This window comes from Ruditapes philippinarum, unplaced genomic scaffold (genome assembly GCF_026571515.1).
Source record: "Ruditapes philippinarum isolate M1 unplaced genomic scaffold, ASM2657151v2 ctg2576_1_1_1_1, whole genome shotgun sequence".
Classification (NCBI taxonomy): domain Eukaryota; kingdom Metazoa; phylum Mollusca; class Bivalvia; order Venerida; family Veneridae; genus Ruditapes; species Ruditapes philippinarum.
This window is the reverse complement of record NW_026853689.1, coordinates 126,657-148,073: the sequence shown is the minus strand read 5'-3', so window position 1 is coordinate 148,073 and position 21,417 is coordinate 126,657. Positions and strand designations below refer to the sequence as shown.

The following is a 21,417-nucleotide window of genomic DNA, read 5'->3' as shown; positions in this document are numbered from 1 at the left end:
CAATAAAACAAACAAATAAACAATAAGAATATTTTATTTCAGTCTCATTCACATAATATATACACATACATTTTACATATCTAATCTACAATTTACATATAAGTGACCAATCAATTAATGATTTGTAAGAGACCATATATTTATATTGATATAAAACACATGTACATTGTAACATCTAAAACCTTAAACAGTCTATGTATTAGTTAGCACAAATCTAAAAATATTAAGATTGACTAGAATTTGTGCATTTACCTTATGCAATACAATGTATATTTCACAATTTAAATGTGCACACTCAAATCTATCATACATATACGTATATACCTAAAATAAGATTTGTAAAAGAAAATAAAATTAGTAAAACTGCTTAGCGGCTATGACCTAGAATATAAAAATGTCTTCCTATCTTTTAAAATGTTATGGCAGGTTTTGCCAGCAACACACATTAATTTATCGTTACTAAGAGTCAAAATTACTTTATCTATGTGTGACTTATTATCATACATTACATCTGATATAGCATTTAAGATGAGATTAAATCAGCCCAGACTTCATAAAAAAAAGCTATAAGTAAACATGTTTTTCATCCTCAACAACACCTTCGCAGTTAAAACAGCATCTTCTATCTAAAGTTAAATTTTCATATACCCCAATTTCTAATCTAAGAGGAGCTACACCACATTTTAATTTAGTATATGCAGATTTATACTGAAAGAGTATGTTCTTTAAAATATATTTTTCAGTTTAAAAAATATATATGTTCTGAGTTTGTTGCCACAATTTCATCTAACGGACTGATCCCTAACTAACATATTTTTTCATTTTTCTTTTTCTAACTCAAACAATTTGAACTTAATCAAGGATATTATATGTTTTGCATTCCCAATATGTTCCACAATCAATATCTGGCACCAATTTTAGCATTCTACAACATTAACATACCTTGACCACATGAAAATGATTTTGTTTTTCCTATAATTTTGCATATTACAAACTCTAAATTCAAACATTTAGTGGTTTCCAGCCCATCTCAATTTACATGTATTTAGATTAAATATTTGTTAATATATTTAGATTAAATATTTGTTAATCGCTCAGGTGGTGTATTTGCTAAGTAAGGGATGCAAATCTTTCAAGAATGTCTCTTCTAAATATGTTAAAATTACCTCCCGTTTTTAACAATTTTTCTAAAATTTAAGCCTATATATTGTACTGACGTATTTTTCGTAGTGTACTCTTTTATCACTTATAAATCTACCAAATAATGTTTGCCGATAAAATCCTAGGACTTTGGAGTGGGAAGCCCTTGAAGAAAATGTGCTGCTGGCTATTGAACAATAGAGGCATTGGACTTTGGTACTGTCTTCAGTATGGTTATAAACGGCGTCAAGAATTGACAGTTCAAATAGATTTTACGAGTACGCACGCTGAAGATATATAAGTTAAAACAGGGGCGCCTCTACGCAGGGCTATCCCTGGTCGCAGACGACAGTCAAATCTGGGTAGATACATGTACAAGAAAAATATGACATAAGTACGTGAACAACAGCGCAAGATATAACTTAGACGGGACGGATTGTTATCCGGTGTAAGTTTTTTTTCAGATCAGTCATTATCTACGACAAATAAGGAACACAATACTTATTGTACTGCTTATTAGCAACACAGCCAAGGGATTACAATAACATTTAAACAAAAAGGGAACGCAATACTTAATGTACTGCTAATTAGCAAAACAGCCGATGGATTACAATAACATTTAAATCAGCTAGAGGAATATTGTAACCGATGGTGCTTAACTGAAAATGTAGAAAATACAAAAATGGCTTTTCAAATAAGATATCTCTACACAAATATTCCAGTTTATATGTTAGTCTACAAACATGTTGTCTTCTTAAAATATCAGTCAACTTTCTTTGGATGCTACTTTAAGTATAATGGTTGATGGTGAGCTGTGATGATTAAATTTTAGATAAAATCTTTAATCTGATCTTTATTATATTGATATCGTCCAAACTAATTGAAACCACCGTTACAAATGTAAAACTCTTAAAACTGCTATCGGCTTTATTATCAATTTTAGTTAAACCATTGTCCAGTGGTTTAGGTTGCTGATCACAGATCACATATTTTTCACTGCTGTGGGGTTCATATACCACCAGTGACTTTCGATTCTTCGTGTGTGGAAGCTATACACTAACAAGCTTCATAAAAGCTCAGTTGTTCACCCCACGTACCTAACATAACATAACATAACATAAATTTATTGCATAAAACTCTTTTACAAAGTTTATAGCAAGCAATACATAATTGCGGCAGGTACATGAAAACGTGTTTTCAGAAAAGAAAAAACAAGTTTATTAAATTGACTTATGAATACATAGTATTTTGCAATTTTAATTAAGTTCAGTGTATTTTTTCTAACATGTCAGCTTTTGTTATCAAAATAAGAGCATACAGTATTATGGAGGTGTATGGACAAATTATGAAAGTCTTATTCTATTGGCAAAATATATATATTTCGATAAATTACAAATATATTTTTTAGATGTGGTATTCATTAATTGATCAAATTTATGTATAGATGGCCAACGACAAAAATACTGCCGAAAATATTTGGTTCTCAATTCGCGATATTTAGGACATACTTAAATAAAGTGGAATTCAGTCTCAACTTTTCTCATATTACATGATTTACAAAGCCGTTCTTCTCGCGCGATATTCTCGTAACGTCCGGTTTCTATAAGTAAACTGTGCGACGATGTTCTAAGTCTTGCTAGTGCAACCCTATACTTGTTCTCTTTAATGCAATCTAAATAATGTTCTGTGTGAAAATTATGCTTAAATATACAGTAAGATTAAGGCGTGGCGAATTATTTATGTCTGAGTACCAGCGTTGTAATATGTATCTAATATGCGTTGTTTTATCAACTGGAACGGTATATTATTCACATCCGTTTGTTGATTCCAGACATAGCTTAATCCATGTACATCTAAAATACTTTTCACTTGAGCAGCCAAATTAAGACCACGATAATCACGACCGATATCAGCGTCAGCTTTTAATCAAAGGGCTGCAACCTCTGTGGTATTTTCTGATCTTTGCAATCTAAATCATACTGACTATCTGTATGTATTTTCCTGTATAAGTTTATATACTATAATTAATCGTACGCAGCGACTGCGTCTATAACAGTTTGAGAATGATACAAATGGAATTTTGCATGACTAGAGTTGCATCAAAAAATCATTTTTCATTTTTTATGACAGCCACACTTTATCCTTGCATATCGTGGCTATTTACTTAAAAAAGACACTTCAAAAATAAAAAAGTTGCCTCGACTAGGATTTGAATCTTAGGCCTCTCACACCCTAAACGAGCGCGCTACCTCTGCACCACGGTGAAGTTATACATATGTAGCTTGAATAAAAACAAATACATTGTAATTCTAATTTGAGAATTTCCATTCCTTACTAATTTCGAGGTATTTTGTTTACGATAAACCTGTTGTTTATCACTGATGAAAATAATTTAGCGAAAATCTTCTCGACAAAACAGTACGACATGTATATATTCCACTACTCGACAGTCAGATTTATTTGTGTACTACGCTCTGGAGTATTCGGTAATCGACATAGCTAAAAATAGCATTTTCATTGATTAAGCTTTACGGAAATAGCCGAACATTTTTCATTGGGTAAAAAAGATATTCATCCGCGAAATTTGTGATTGTAACCTCATATTTCTATTGACTACTCTAAACTTTTAATGCACTGTAATTCGTTAAATGCCTACATTAAAAATTATTCTTTCTTTTAAACTGCTGGTTTTTAAGCAGTTCTGAGTGAGAACTACTTTGCGTTGTTAGGTCTGTTAGGAAATTTTGTGTTAGACCGTGGATGTTAGCTTTGTATTTACTGATCTTGCGATCAGAAAATACAAAAACGTATAGGTCTGCTTTATTAATGAAGAGTCCGTGTGCCTTAATATTTTAATCCAATATTTAATTATGTTTATTTTTCTGAATACGGCTAGTGGTACGCGCCCGAGTTCTCCATAAAGTGCGGAAAGGTTTGTTGAGCGTTTCACACATAATACGCGACGTAAGAATTTAGTATGTAGTAGTTCTATGTCGGTCGCTTCATGCATTCCCCATATTTCAGAGCCGAAATTTAAAATAGAACCAACCAAACTGTCAAATAAGCTTAATTTTTGTTTAATTGGTAACTCGATATTATTAAAGATGGTGAACAGACTATATAATGCACGAGACGCATGCTGTGCAATACATTTTTGACTGCGATACCAGTTTCCATTTTTAAATAATGTAATACCTAAATATTTAAATGATGTAACTACTTCTAAGGGTGTATCTTCAATATAAAAGTTATGTTGAGAGTGACGTCCTCTTTCGAATATTAATATTTTAGTTTTTGTAGTATTGATTGTTAGACCCCACTCCCTACAATATGTTACAAGATCATTAATCATAGACTGTAATGCTTCCGGGATGTAGCATAAAGTACTTTGTCATCAGCATACAATAATAAAAATCATTTACTATGTTAATTGTGAATATATCATCAATATTTGTATTAATATTGAGTGTGATTACATAAATAGCAGAGGGGAGCTCGGGTCCCCTTGTTTCAATCCGATGTTAGAGGTGAAGAAGTCTGATGATTCTGAATTGAACTTTACACAGGACTTAACAATAGTATACATTGCTTTTACGGCCCGTACAAATTTACTACTAACTTTTTCTGTTAGAAGTTTTTGACATAAATATGTTCTATTAATTCTATCAAAACACAACATATAATCAACAAAACAGCAATAAAGTTTTTTACCCAAGTCTAAAACTTTACTTTATACAGAATGTAGGACAAAAATACAATCAATTATTGACTTCCCCTTTTGGAATCCGAATTGATTTTTGATCAAGCGTATCGTATTTGTTGGACCATCGTGTTAATCTATTTAAAAGCAACTGAGAGTAAATTTTTGCAAGTACATTAATAAGACAAATGCCTCGATAATTCTTATCATCATTTATGTCCCCTTTTTTAAAGATAGGAGTAATTATTCCTAAACCCCAAGAATTAGGATATTCACCACTGTTAAATATTATGTTACATATTTTCAACAAAAGAGGTGAAATTAAATCATAGCTCGACTTAAACAATTCACTTGGAAGATTGTCTAACCCAAGCATTTTATTATTGTTTTGGTGGAAAACTGCGGATCTAAGTTCTTGTACTGTAAAATAAATATCAAGGTCAGCGTCGGTCTGGTCGTTCTGCGGAATATAGTCGTCATTTTCACTACTCGGCGGTTCCTCACCAAACATGCCTTTAAAATGGTTAAACAGACTATCGATATTAAGATTATCGGCCTTTAGTGGTGCCTTTTAAAAAGATTTTCGAATCTTTTTCCAAAACTGTCTAGGTTGAGATTTAGCTAAATTGCTAACTTTCTGGCCCTGTCGAATTTTGTATATATTGTATGTTTTCTTCTTCACTTTATTATACTTAGTCCTAGCACGCGTGAAAAATACCTTGTTTTCATTTATTTTATTACGATTAAACTTATTACGTGCGCGTTTAAACTCATTTTTTGCGGTAGCGTAGTTAGCGTTAAACCTGAAATGATGCACGCAGGGGCTATTTAAGTATCTTATACCAGTACAAATTAAAAGTCCCAATATAACCTTTACAACATGACTTAAGATCCAATGAAAATAAATTTTAAGTTTTTGCAAAACGTTGTTTTATGTTGAATTGTTTTTGGAATTTTAGTGTATATATTAACCCCATGAAATATATTTTGAAATAAGCTAATAAAGTAGACATGATTAGAAGCACATTTTGCATTTCACCAATATTATATCTTAAAATATACAAAATGTATGCATATATTTTAACGCCAATTGCTATATGATACATATATCGCTTTTTCATGTTAAGCAAAATTTTCAAAATCAAATTGATTTTGCAATTTTTATGTAATTTTGTTGTGATTAATGCCTCCGAGGGATCACGCCTTCTTCAGGTTTTAAAAGTGCAGCAATGTATACAAGCTTTGTCAACAAAAAATAATAATAAAAAAACTCGTTCACCAGACTTCTTCTTGAAGACAAATGTCCTTTTACAGTAATACCGCAAGCAGATTTGACAAGATCGTAGACGATATGACAGGAAAGGCAATTATTAAATCAAGTCAAACCAACAGAATATTGCTGATAAGGGAAATGATATAAAATCATACAAGGTAGGTGCAAATGAACAAATGAAAATATGTTGAAGAAATTGTTTAAGTATTTCTGAATAACAATTTTAAGCTTAAGGATATGAATGGTTATTGAATTTATCTTTACCGAGAATTTGAGGGTAAATAAATAAATGTTGATCGCAACCAATATACTAAACCATTTTCATTTTAAATAAATGTTTACACGTCATACATTAGTAGAAGTCAAAGTGATTGCAACTTTTGTCGCCTGTAGTGCACTTAGCAATGGTCAAACTGTTGAAGATTGTGCCTATATGAAAGACCTTAGAGGAAAAGTAAGCATTTGTCACTTGACAACATAATTTGTTAGCTTCAAGAAGTCAGTATATTTTGATCGATAATTTTTCGCTGTTGTTATGTGAACTAAATCAAAAATGATGGAATAACGCCCGAATAATCATAATTAATGTTCTTTTGGATATAGTCATAGTTAGACACATTATTTTCTCACGATTTTCACATATATTTTCACTTGAATAGCGATAAGGAACATTCCTTGAAATTTATGTATATCTTATTACTGCAACAGAAACAAAACTGTAATGTTATCATTTATTTTATAGCAAAACATAAGCAAATAATGTTTTTTTTGCAAATGCATTACATTGTATGACCATGGAGGTATGTGAAAGAAAGATTAATACATATAAACACTAGCTGCATGAAGTTCAACACATTTTTCTTTACGGACGGGTAACTATCGCTCAGTCTTAGTTGCAAACTAGCGAGTCTTCTTTTTGTTTAAAGGGTCAGGTGTGCATATCTAGCATGCACATTAGGTAAAAGACAAATATATGTTTATATTGTTGAAGTTGTTGTTGAACAACCGTTGCTATGGTACGTCAATATAATGTGCCGTTCTTCCCAGAATGTGCAATCGGCATAACAAAAAACATCACTTTTGCCCCGAAACAGAATTATTAGAAAATTTGTTTTACTGTGACGTACTGTGAAAAAAGTATGAATGCATGTATTTAATGCAAGACCCTTTATTGTTTTATAGTTATTGTAAGAAAGGGACAAATTAAGAACTCACCTGTTTTATATAACATGAACATATGATATATTTTTGATTATAAAACATGTCACAGGGCTGCGTTAATAACATTTTTATGACAATTTATAGGTTATTTATGATCTATTTCAATTATTTTAATGCATGCGCAACTTCCAAGGCTGTAGACAGACCTGCAATTCGGGTGATCTAATCAATTGCTAAAACAGAAAAAAATGTGACATTGCCAGTCCTTTCCGATAAATATAACATTGTTGAATTGATTACAACATCAAAAAAAATCATAATAAAAAACAAAAGCTTATATTTGATAAAACCGACTTCATTTTATGTCGTCTTTCAAGTTGTTAATGAATCATATCAATTAATACTACACATATTATGCATGCAATACTTTTCATTTTCGTTTAAGTTACTCGTGTATTTTAATTCATAAATATAAAGAAAAAAGAAATTTCAGCTGATACTTAATGAAATATAAGTTTGAAATAATGTCATACAATGTACCACATATTTTACGTATGCATATCCCCTCTCTTTATGTAATCAAACATTGGTAGATTAAGGTAAATTATCACCTAAGTATGTAACAGTACATAGCCATGCCAACTTCACAATACTTTCCTTGTTCCCTCTTTCATTTCGTCCAGGCAGTATTTACTCAGAATATTATGTATATAAAAGACATAATAACGTACTGTCTAAGCATAAAGTTGCAGATGTGCAGTCAAACTGTACTTCAGTGCTTTGATTTATTTACATTGTAGTCGAGTCTTATATGGTACAGGAAAACATGAGATGCCCAGTACAACTCTATAACGTATAAAAAATGTATAATGTCTCCTGTCCTCTAGGCTTACATTGTTCGAATTTGAGCTGGCGTTGTATTTTTGTTTATTTATCAAGTGCTGTGCCAAAATGAATTTATCGTGTGTGTCCATTAATGTTAAAGCAAAGTGCCCTGCCAGTATTTTATGTCTTTGTTTTGTTTATAGTCCAACTAATTGCACTTCGCGTTGAAATATTGTGCTAATTTGTGTATGGGCAATATCTCCCCTCTGACTCAGGACAAAAGTATCTCAGAATCAGGCTTTTGCACGTCAAAATATTTTGACTGCTTTGTTTATAAACCAATACATGTGTTTAGAAGTTAATGTTTTCATGCTAATGTTGGCTTTATATCTTTACGATATTTGGCCTCTTGAGTTTCAATCCCGTTTAAAGGAAACAGCTTTTGAAAAGTTTTACAGTAGTACATATTAAAATTTTTGCAGTTTTTGCTTCATAAGAGGCGCTTTTTTGTGTTCCTAAAAACTGTTTGTATCGTGTGATTGTAGATAGTGAGGTGGAACTAAGCATTTCAATGCGCTAAGCTATCCAGTAGCACTTCGCATATCACGTAAATCCTTCCTAACAGAGAGAGTGTAAATGTCGAGCGTTAAGTTTCTTAAATTAATTCTATGTGCATGATTTAATTCATGTTAAAACTGGTGAATTACATAGCTACAACCGACATCTGTTTATAAGAGATTGTTAATATATACAGAGATAATTATCATAGTTCGATTGTGATGATGATAATCTGTATTACTGTTACGTTCACCTCGCTGTAAGTAAAGTTCATGTGCTAGTGCCATGTGAGGAAGCGCGGCTGTGACTCTTGGATTAGATTCAACAATGATTCGATTTAACGATCAATAAGCTGAAATACAAACGTATAAACCTTAAAAAGAAAAACAAATAAGAATGAAAGTTTGTTTTACACTTTTTCAGAGGGCTTAAATCTAGAATTTCTGCAGTAAAGGGTATATGTCATTCCGGCAATAGCAAAAATACTTCCTTTGAATCGGTATAGTACCTTACAATGTATATGAATTAGAGTTTTTTATTTATAATATATAGTAATATGAATTTAGCTCACCGAACAATGATAGTTGGTGTAAAATAATACATATGATAAAAATAGGTTAGACACACGTGTTTTGTGATCTTTTAGTATACGTTCAATTTGTTGCAATTGGAAGTTGGCAAGTTACTGAAATGGTCGAACTGTGTGATAGTTGAAAACAAAAACAAGTCCCTCATTTAATATAGAAAACTATCACACCTCGTACTTGAGGCCCACATGAACTTCGGGAAACCGAATGTTTAAGTCTCATTGAATAACATCGTTGCACACTTTCTGGCTTACGTGAAGATCATTAACATCAGTTCATTGGTTATAAAAAACATGATCTGAGTTGAAATGTAGCAATATTTTAAAAAATTCCTGAAGTGTAAGGGGATAAATTCAAGTCTGCACATTCAATAAAGTATGTTAATGGTTTAGTTATTATAGAGAAGGGAAAAATATAAAACGCACCTGCTTTTTATAACATGAACATTATGATAATCTTGTTGATAATAAAACATGTAATAGGTTTTATTGAATGATATTTTATTGACCATTTATAGGTTATTTACGATCAACTTTAATCAATTTAATGCAAGTGTCGCTTTGAAGGCTTTATTTTTACATTTTACATACATTAAAGGAAGGTTATTAATTAGACTGTTGAAAAAAAGACCACATAGATCGTACATCCTGTAATGTAGATCTTTAACATTGAAATGTGACTTTACATAAATTTTAAATTTAAAAATACATCAATGTATATATGTCGATTTTTATGTTATTTTCATATGACATTTGTTTCAGATATCCTAACATATTGTCTTGTTTACGTAACGCAAGGAATATTTTACTTCGAAAGAAACATATTGTGCCGTTTCCTTAACGCAAGAAACACATCTTAAAACTTACGTTACGCAAGAGACACATTGTTTCGTTAATATTTCTAGGAAAAGACACATCTAAATCACAACAAAATACAACATTGTTTCCTTTTGGATTCCTTTTTATTTAATTCTGCTGTATTTTAACGTTAGTCTTAGTTTGTACCGTACTGTATAACATTCAGATGTAAAGTGCTCATATTATCTACTTTTTATTGGTTTACACCGAACACACAAGTGCATGTTAGTATTCTTGTTTTACTTAATCATCATCTGTGTGTCGAGTATGTTCTTCATGTGATTTTTTGTAAAAAGTCAAGTTCCCAGTTGGTTTTATTACGTCTTCCGTTCATTCATTAGTCAAGTTTCCAGTTGGTTTAGTTATATCTTTCGTTTGTTCATTAGTGAAGTTCCCAGTTGGTTCTATTATGTCTTCCATTTGTCCATAAGTAAAATTCTCAGTTGGTTTTATAATGTATCAGTAAAGTTCCCTGTTGGTTTTATCATGTGTTAGTAAAGTTCACAGTTGGTTTTATTGTCTTCCGTTCGTTCATTCGTGAACTATCCAGTTGGTGTTATTATGTCTTAAATTTTTTCATTAGTCATGTTCCCAGTTGGTTTTATTATGTCTTTCGTTCGTTCAGTAGTGAGGTTTCCAGTTGTTTTTTTACGTATGTCTTCCATTTGTCCATTAGTAAAGTTCTCAGTTGGTTTTATAATGTATTAGTGACGTTCCTATTTGGTTTTATTATGTATAAGTAAGGTTCTCAGTTGGTTTTATAATGTATTAGTGACGTTCCTATTTCGTTTTATATATGTATTAGTCAGGTTCTCAGTTGGTTTTATAATGTATTAGTGACGTTCCTATTTGGTTTTATTATGTATAAGTAAGGTTCTCAGTTGGTTTTATAATGTATTAGTGACGTTCCTATTTGGTTTTATATATGTATTAGTTAGGTTCTCAGTTGGTTTTATAATGTATTAGTGACGTTCCTATTTGGTTTTATATATGTATTAGTAAGGTTCTCAGTTGGTTTTATAATGTATTAGTGACGTTCCTATTTGGTTTTATAATGTATTAGTGACGTTCCTATTTGGTTTTATTATGTATAAGTAAAGTTCACAGTTGGTTTTATAATGTATTAGTGACGTTCCTATTTGGTTTTATATATGTATTAGTAAAGTTCACAGTTGGTTTTATAATGTATTAGTGACGTTCCTATTTGGTTTTATATATGTATTAGTAAGGTTCTCAGTTGGTTTTATAATGTATTAGTGACGTTCCTATTTGGTTTTATTATGTATTAGTAAAGTTCACAGTTGGGTTTATTGTCTTCCATTTGTCCATTAGTAAAGTTTCCAGTTGGTTTTATTATATCTTAAATTTGTTCATTAGTGACGTTCTTAGTTGGTTTTGTTGCCTCCCGTTCGTTCAGTAGTGAAGTTTCCACTTGATTTTATCATGTCTCTCGCCCCTCACCACTGTGGGTTCGAATCCCGATATGAACTTTGGATTCTTTCATGTGAGGAAGCTTTCCAGATAGCGTACAGAACGTCGGTAGGCTTACAAATGTACTCATTTGTGTCTTAAATAATGCACGGAAGGGCACCCAAGGTCTTCCTCCATCAGTAAAGATGAAACGTCGCCATATCACCTATACTGTGTCGATGTGACGTAAAACCCGAATAAACAAACGAACAAATTACTACATCTCCCATTTGACAATTAGTGAAGTTTCCAGTTGGTTTTATTATGTTTTCCATTCGTTCGTGTACAATTATATGCGTGTCTTTTGTGCGTTTGTACGTTTATGTTCTAAAGTAAGTGTATAGTTCTTTCCTTGAAATTTTAGGCGGCTTCATGCACGTTTTCTGAGCGTTTGTTTTACCTTTTCAAGTATTTCAAAGATTAACATATCTAAACAATTAATTTTACAATGGAAAAAAAACCACAAGACTGTAATTTAATGAAATGATGTCAACATCTAGTCTTTTTAGACGGATAGACTTGCTGCAGACAAATACTTTTTATATCATGAAGTTACTGTATAATGATCTCTCTACTCTAGATTAAATGTCCCACACTAAATCATGTATGTCACAGCTGTGGCACATCAAAACTGCAAAGGTTTTCAACTTAGAACAATAAAGTCATTACTATCAATATGATCAGCTTACATTTCACCTTTATGAGAGTTTTACGACCATCTAAGCTGTTGCAAACATTCACTCAATAAGAAAGCACTGCTTGTTTAAAATCAGCTGTTAATCAGCCTACAATGCAGACGATAAACCGCTTATATACTCAGATTATATGCTCATACCTGTGTATGTACGGTCTTACATGATATTTTATTTGGCCATCATACAGTCTGTTTTATTGACAATATTTACCGCTTACCCTGCTGGTGACTGCAGAATCTATCAATACGACCAGCGCAGGCCAATATCAGCCTGCTCACCCATGTCGTCTGCTAATAGTCTGCACTATTAGTTATCCATTCAGTTCAATGTTGTTGTTTTTTTCTCAAAAAAATGATCAATGGTCTTGTCCTGATTGAAAGAGTGTTTACCCGAACATTTACACAATTTCTTGAAGAAAAAATACGGAGTTTATACAATATTTATAGAATACATATCATCCATTGCTTCTTAATGAAATACATCACGTTGTCGTAATGAATGACCAGTGAATGATATAAACCTATATCCTACTAATAAATACATTGTTAAATACAAAAGAATAAAACATATATATGAAGCAAATGGAGTTCTAACAATAAGAAAAAAGAGAAGACAAGATTTTATAAGATATTTATTAGACATTTTGATTAAAAACATTGCATTACACTGTACGACATATGCAACGATTATATGTACATTTAACTTTTAATATGATAATAACAATATCAAATATAACCTAATCTTATTTGTTTACTAAATAAATAAACGAAAACAACAAAAATGGAATTCGTAATATTAAAACAATGTTTCTACGGAAACGAGTACATAGTTTTATAATGGTTGATACAAAATAGTAATTTGATGTGAAATGTTTGAATGGAAATAATGGATGCAAATCTTGATCGCATGCATGGTCGATAAATGACTTCCGTTCTTTAAAAGTTTCCCGTATTCAATATTTAAACAAATAAGCGTTTAAGTGATATAATATGCGAAATATTCACAAAACATGTAACAGAAATATTTAGTTTACTTTGTAAGGTTAGTGTGAGCAAAATGAATATACACTCTCATGTTTAATGATATTTAAAAATGAAGAAAACAAAATATATGTTAATTAAAACAGCGATAGTAAAAATGTTCACTGGTGATCACAGCGTAAACAAATTACTGTCGAAAATAAAAAATACTTTCGTTTATTTATATTTGTCATGCAATGGAACGTCTGTGTTTACGATAATATTTAAAAAAGTAAAGGACTCAAAATGAATCTGCGTGTTTGCAAGATGACCTAGATAAAAAGTTTATGAAAATCATTTTATCATCATTATTTGTATGGAATTATTTCTTTTCATACATTATGTAAACTTATTTAAAGATTATAATTATTTCTTACAAATCAAAATATGTATAAAATGGCTTTGCATAAATGTATAAAACCATATAAATCAGATTGTAGCAAGTCAAATAAATGAGTTATTCTTTATTTGCTGTTTATATTAGTATTTGTTTTGAATGTTCTGTTGATTGTGAGAGAAGATATTTAAGTGATAATTATGAAATGCATGCACGATTTGTTCCCCTTGAAAACTGCTATACGGCCGTTCAACGGACAGAAAATAAAACATAAAACCTTAACAGGAAAAATACGGAAGAATGATTTTTGTTTGTTTGTGAATTTTGCATACGTGAATCTTTTTAACAGATTGTTTTTCTTTTAAATAAAAATATAATGATATGTTTGGAAGAGACCTGCAATGTGTTGTTTAGACTGTATGTTATGAATAATGTATTTAAAAATGTATGATAATTCTTGGTTACAATAACACATACTTTTTAACCAGAAACTGAAAATAATGGGGAAATAATGTATTTTAAATAATAATGATGATGATTTTAAAGACATAAATATTTAGCGTTCTAACTATGCATATATTTGAAATTATTTGAAAAATCTGATTTGGTAGTATAATATTCATTCGACACAACATCTTTTTATAAATATTATTATTTTCCTATTTAATCAACAAATGATTGAGACAGGCCTGTCCAAGACCCATATATATGTCCTCCGTATTTGCATATTTAAAGCATCAAAAGTATTTTGTTTTAGGCATCATGCTAGAAAAGAATGTATCAAATTGATACTTAATTTTACCGTTTTTGTTCCTTCTTTCCTATTATTTTTGTTATATATTCTAGCATAGACAAATTCCATTTTATGCATAAATATGGCGGATAAAAATATTTATTACAGTGAATAGCAAGTTGTCTAAAGTAGAAAATATTAAATATTTTGTTTAGCATTTATTCATTCTTGTAGAAATAGACAAGTCTGAAACATTCAGAAAAATCAGACAAATATATGTCGGATATGACGTCATTGTAATTTTAAGGACGCTTTAAAGGTTTGTACGCGTATTGATGAGAAAAAATCAAACTGTCATTATATTATTACTTTGTAAATTCAATTAACCTGCATCAAACCTGGATCACTATTTTATGTCGAATTCCTACTGGAAAGCAATTTTTAAAGAAGGAAATAAACACGGTTGCAGAAGCTTGATTAAATGATTATTTGTGATACACTTGGGGAAATTGTTAATTGTAAAGCATTTTTCCAGCACACGGCGGTTCATATGGAAGCATTATCATATCAAATAAGTTTATCATTTACTTTAACGGTCCGCCATTCTCAGAAAAGGTAGTTATTCTCTGCCCTATACATGAATGACAAGCGGAAGAATTCCTGTCTCTCGCATACAAGCATTTTTGTCCTGAAAGGGGAGGAAATTATCTTTAAAGTGTTAACGATGCCGATTTGGTCTTGTAAAGAGAGGGTAAATGTTCTCTATCCCTAGAATGGTGTATTAAGACGAAAGGGACGTAACTCTTCATCCAGACGTGGGTTCAAAACCGGAAGTTACCACCATTACTTACCTTGTGCAAATTATATCCGTACATTAAAATACGAAAAGTGCATTTCAACAAAAGTGATCACTTCTTAATAATAACACGTTAAGCCAAAATCCAAAATTTCGAATATGCATTACAATACCGGGTGAAATATCACTCTCCCACCAGATACGGTCAAATGAACGTTTAAGACATAATATATCCGTATACATTTTAAGCCATGGTTAAAGCGCAGAACAGAACTTTAGACTATAATATAGTCGTTAATACAATATCAGTAATAAAATTTTAATGGCAGTCACATTCTTAGAAAAAGGGAACCCAAAAAGGAAATTTTCTGTTATACAGAGCTTGGCGAACGGAAGTTTACCCTGATGTTCAGGTAGGATCATAATCGGAAGTATCACGTAAAAGGTAAAAATGTAAGAAACAGCATTATTTTAAAGCAGTGCATTACTTAAAGATTGATATATTAATTTGCAGTTACTTAGCATACTTAGTTAATTACCAACTTAACAAATGATTCAAACATGTAATTTATGACGTTGAAATTTTGCTATTAGTTATGGGTGATTTTAAAACAGACGTTATGACCAAGGGTAAACACAGTGACATCACAAAACTATTATATACATGTATTGAAAGAGGCGAGTGAGATTCATCGTAGTGTGCATTTTGACAAAAATTGTAAAAAGTAAAAACAAACAATTCAATAAATAAAACAAATACTACATTTATATTACTAATAGGTCATGTCACAACATCGGTGTCTGTGTTTTATAACTTCCCAATCGTGATCTTTTGTTATAATTGATAAAATAATATAAATAATGCGAGTACTGTACATGTCAAAGGGACATATAGGAAGATTTTTTGTGCAGTTATATCCTAACTACGGTAATTAACTAAATCGTTATCAATAATTTTTTTATTACTAATGATATTATTATTTGGGTAAAGATGCAATTAAAATTCAATTTAGTAGATATTTATGTTTGTTATCAGTAATGCGCACACAGGTTAACCCCTACTAATAGATTTTCTTTCATATTATCACATATAAAGAAGCCAAAAGGTATAAAATTGGTCATTAAAGATTAAATAAATGAGGATATAAAACATCGTAAAATCTTCCTATAAATGCCTTTAATTGACAGGTCACTTTCAGTGTATTATTCTATCCCTACATTGTATCAGGTACAACCATGTAAAAGTATCTAATACTCTTACCAAAATGTAATACAAATTCTGCAAATATTCCTATAAATTTCTTTTTGATGCAAGGAAACATATGTGTTTACATATAATACTTAATCTAGTTTTCCTTCATTTTCATTTCGATAAATAAAACACATATTACATTTTACAGGTTTGCTTATAACATACGATTTCATAATATAACTAGTTTAATTTCATTTTTGTTTCATACAACAAATTGTAGTGATTGTACTTTTAAATATCTAATTGTTTACGAAACAAAACAAAAAATAAGTTTTAGCTTGATATCTGAAAATATATAGTTTTGAAATTTAAATTCAATACACTAACATTTGCATATTAATAAATGCATGACTACAAATCACCGATTGATAGCTAACATGAGTTTGTACTTCACCTCTATATTAAAGTAATTAGTATCTTAAGTTTAAGTGTAATCAATCACAAATCAGTGTTTTTTTAATACAAGTTGTTTCTTTAGCTAAAACTGAAATATGTGAGTCAAAAATAATATTTATACAATCTTTACCGAAAAGTTACTTTGGAACAAGCGGTGCATTATCGTACATCATAAAAATATATCAATTTAAGATATCAATTTAAAAACAATCATTTTAAATTACTTAATTAAGTATAGATTGATTAAAACACTATCAATTAGAATGGTTTGCACTTATTTACACAGTAAATCACACATGATAACACACACTTGTATGGTACACCAGTCCGTCTTTGTGTACAACAGATCTGGATTGAAAGACATTCTCGGAAAAGGACATTAAATGTTCCTTCTCACCCCCTATATTGCTCAACCATTCTGATAACATTCTCCGTTTCTTACTTTGTCTCGCGCCGTTCACGCGCTATTTTTTGCAGACGAATATACTCCATCTAGTACAACATATTAATTCGGAAAATATAACAGTTATTATTGCTTAGATAACAGAGGTTGGAAGGCATATTAGTGTAGTCAAATACACTAAATATATTTCATCTTGTGTTTCGTCTGTACTTTCTAGCATATTTTCCGAAAAGAATCTTTTGGAAGGCGATACGAAACTCCGGATTAAACACCGTGTAAATTATGGGGTTGAGTAAACTGTTGCAATATCCAAGCCAGAGAGTTATGCTTTCTACTAGCAAAGGGATGTGTACTTGCGAGCGAATGAATGGCGCCATTATGGCTAGAATAAAAAATGGCAGCCAACAAATTATGAATGCACCAGTGATTATAGCTAAAGTTCGTGCCGCCTTTCTTTCACGTTTCATTTCTAGTTTTTCTTTCTGTTTTTTGGCCTTCAATATTTCATGGCTTGTTTTTGGCAACATTGCCGTCTGCGCCGAGTCAAGATGGCCGTTGGTCTTGCACTTATTTTCATTGTCATCGTGTTCACCGCTACCGCTACTTCCGTTTAACGGCATTTCGGATATTTCCGAGCGTGACACCGGGGAATCCTTCCGCGGAACTGTTAACAGAGTCATTTCCGTCGTGTTATTACATGTCGGACTAGACTCTCTATTCTTCTGTTTTTGCTGAAATTGCTTTTTCTGAGCAAACCGCTTTTTACGAATCCTTTGTCTAGCAACGACGAAGATTTTAGCATAAATGATTAACATGAGAACTGTCGGTAAATAAAACGCTCCGACTGTTGAAAATATCGTGTAAACATGATTTTGACTAATCATACAGATGCCTGTAATTGTTGGGTCGTTATCGTCTTTAAACAAAAAGATGGAAGGGATTGAAATTGACATGGCAACAAACCAAACAATCGCAATCATGATTAGAATCCTTTTAGCCGTTCTATTCCGGATATAGTCTATATTAGTAACGGCCCAATATCTGTCGATGGAGATGGCGACTAGGTGGAGTATTGAGGCGGTACAACATAAAACGTCCATCGACACCCACATGTCGCAAATCTCAGCACGCATGAACCACTGCTGACTGACCTGAATAAAATATATATAATGTATCAATATTACATTTTTTTAAATATTAATAAATTACATATTTTAGCATCAATATGTTCGTAGTCCTCTCAGTAAAAAATGTATCAGACATATAATTAATTCAATTATTAATTTATTTGAATTTATTATAGTGATGTGATAAAATATGTCATTTAAAGAATTTTTTATCGTTTTTTTACTTATACAAGAAGCTACACAGGTTGCATTAACAGCACGGACCATAATATATCATGTAGAAAGTAACATAACAAAAGTAATAATGCATAATTTTAAAATGAAGTGTTATCCAAGATCAGTTCTGAAACGTGTACATTGTATTTTAGATATAATCACTACTTTCGATGTCTGATGTCAAAATTGCTAATTTGCAGCAATTATTCAATTTTACATTAATTGTTAATATAATCAAAGGAACCGTTCTCGGATACTACGTGGTACATATCTGAATTCATTGATTAATACACATACAGTTGCTTTAGCATACCTAAATTATATGATGAAGACAAAAGATTCTATACATAATTATATTACAATAATAATAAACAACAGCAAATGCCTTCCTTGACGTAGACCAAAAGTAACCTTTTTTAACGAAGGTGTGCCGTTTTGCTCTTAAAAGATGTATACATTCTCTCTTTTTAAGTTGGAAACAAAGTCTTGTTATCTTTCAAAATTTATTCCAGAGTTTCTTAAATTGAAAATACCAGCTTTTGTCCCAGGAGTCATCCTTAAACTTTAATGATAAAAAACTATAATCATAATTTCTCGAAAAAAGCACTTGTTTTGTTACTTTATTTCAGGAAAACAACAACAAAAATTGTACGAACCTCATTAACGGCGCTGATTGGCATAACAATGGAAGCCACCATGCAATCTGCGACAGCAAGTGAAAGTATCAAATAATTTGCTACACTATGCAGATTCTTCTCTAAGATTATAGCTGCTATAACAAACACATTGCCGATAATTGTACACAAAATCATTAGACCCAAAATCACAGACGTCACTATCAGATGTTCTATACTCCATATTTGTGGTCCGCCTACAACAATTGTGACGTTTGTCGTGACGTTACTAGCGTTGCTAGCTTCCGTTAACATTGTTACTGACTCCATGTTGAATATTCCGATAGAAAGATCTAGTTTAACAAGAACTGGCGCTGATTTATAGCACTCAGATCTAGGCGTAAATGCAATAGTTTCAAACTGAATGTATTGGAATGTCTAAAGGAACACATTGCAAATGTCCTTATAAATTTGATATATTCAGTTCATGTGAATCGCGAGACATTCGATTTCCAAATATAGCTTCCATGCTATGACGTCATTATGAGATGCCATCGTTTTTCTTGCTGTGACTAGAAGTTCCTTATCTGCGATCCAAACATTGAAAATCTGAAATTAAAAACAAATGTATAACAGTCATTTAATATGTAATGAAACGTTATTTTCATACAGATTTTATGGAAATATTTCATATAAACATTTTGAAAAAGTGGAAAACCATCCAGATCAAAGAAACAAAAATATTAACTTGAAAACTACAGCCTCGGTTTGATAGAGTCTGTTCATGTGAAATAATGAAAAGTGCAAATATTTCTCATGCCCCTAGCACCGCCTAAAACAATATTGAATTTTCAACCAAACATTGTCAGAATATTCTATACAGCACCCAGTAGAGATAGCATAGCATGCCCCGGCGGTAGTGACTTTATTTCATGCACCTATATCTCAGTAATTTTAGGACAAAAGTGATCTTGTCACATGCGGATGTCTCTTAATTTTTGCTTATGTTCTGCTTAAGCTGGTGCTGGGATGGGAGGGTACTTGGGACAGGCGGTAGCTTACATTTACCAATACCTTCTATAAACAGGCTCAACCTAACCATGCATCCACAAGCAGCTGACACATCTTTCAAACAGTTCAATCATGGATAATCAGCATGGTTTTCTTTATTAGACAACGTTATCTTACTCGATGCATTAAACGTCACTTTAACAACAATTATAAATAATGTATAAAAGGTAAGTCATTATTTTACCATTCAGTGATTAATTCAGTAGCTTTAACTCAACCTTTTTTGCAGGAAAACATAAATTCCAGTTTGAAAACTGTAATGATTTTTTCAAACATATCTATCTAAAAGAACAACTGTATGTCACTCAAAAGCGACAAAAAGAAGAAAGTATTGTTCTTCTCCATTTCGTCAAAATGCTTGAGGGAGATTTATTCCATTATTTTGGTAATATTTTCTAAATATTATGAGGATATGTATCGGGAATCATACACCATTAAGAATATTTTTAAAACATTGTGTCATTAGACTAATAATGCAATGAAAAAGTTGTTTTGGTCCCTTAAAATATTTTTAAAATCTACAATATTTATTTGAACTTCAATATTAATATCTTTTGAAAAATTTTAACGTCGTACATTGCATTGTATATAATTATCTTTGATCAGGATTTATTAATCAAATTGACATTAATGACCTTTTCCCATAAATTATGATTTAATTTAAGAAAAATAGTAACCGTTATCCGATATTTCGTAAAAGTTCAACACTTTTTGTTAAACGATATAGACAAAAGGTACAAATACAAAAACAAGAAGGAAAAAAAATAGAAGAAAAAATATAATTCGATTAGAGTGTCCTATAATAAGTAACAATAATAATAACAGAAATTTTACACAATATCAAAATATAAAAGGACATCAGGAAAATATAATTAAAAGGAATGCATGTATAATATGCAAAGGTTTTGTAAATTCAGCAAAATTTATGCTGCTCACTGACAGGGGTAACTTTGGGTAATCATTGACCATGCTTAGAATATTTTAAATTTGAGGGATATCAATCAAAATACAAAAACAAATCGGTCAATTATAAAGAACCTGGTGGCTATCGGTTTCAACAGATAAAGGGTTATTCAACTACAGAATTTACATGTAACCTCATTAATCCGACCACGATCATTTAACATATGTTTTTTTTCTTTTGTATCATAGCAATTAAATTTTTTATTACATATGACGAAGAAAGA

At 31.1% G+C, this 21,417-nt stretch overlaps 1 protein-coding gene across 1 annotated transcript in view; it reads right to left on the bottom strand.

Annotated features, from left to right (window-relative positions):
• Positions 1-12,898: 12,898 nt before the first annotated feature.
• Positions 12,899-21,417, bottom strand: part of LOC132737541 (5-hydroxytryptamine receptor-like) — a 92,845-nt gene continuing 84,326 nt past the window's right edge. Inside the window, exons 5-6 of the mRNA XM_060724842.1 lie at positions 19,202-19,768; positions 12,899-18,353 (exon numbers count right to left, since the gene is read on the bottom strand). Of these exons, the coding sequence (XP_060580825.1) occupies positions 17,391-18,353; positions 19,202-19,489 (1,251 nt within the window). The 5' untranslated portion in view covers positions 19,490-19,768 and the 3' untranslated portion in view covers positions 12,899-17,390. The remainder of the gene's footprint in view (positions 18,354-19,201; positions 19,769-21,417) is intronic.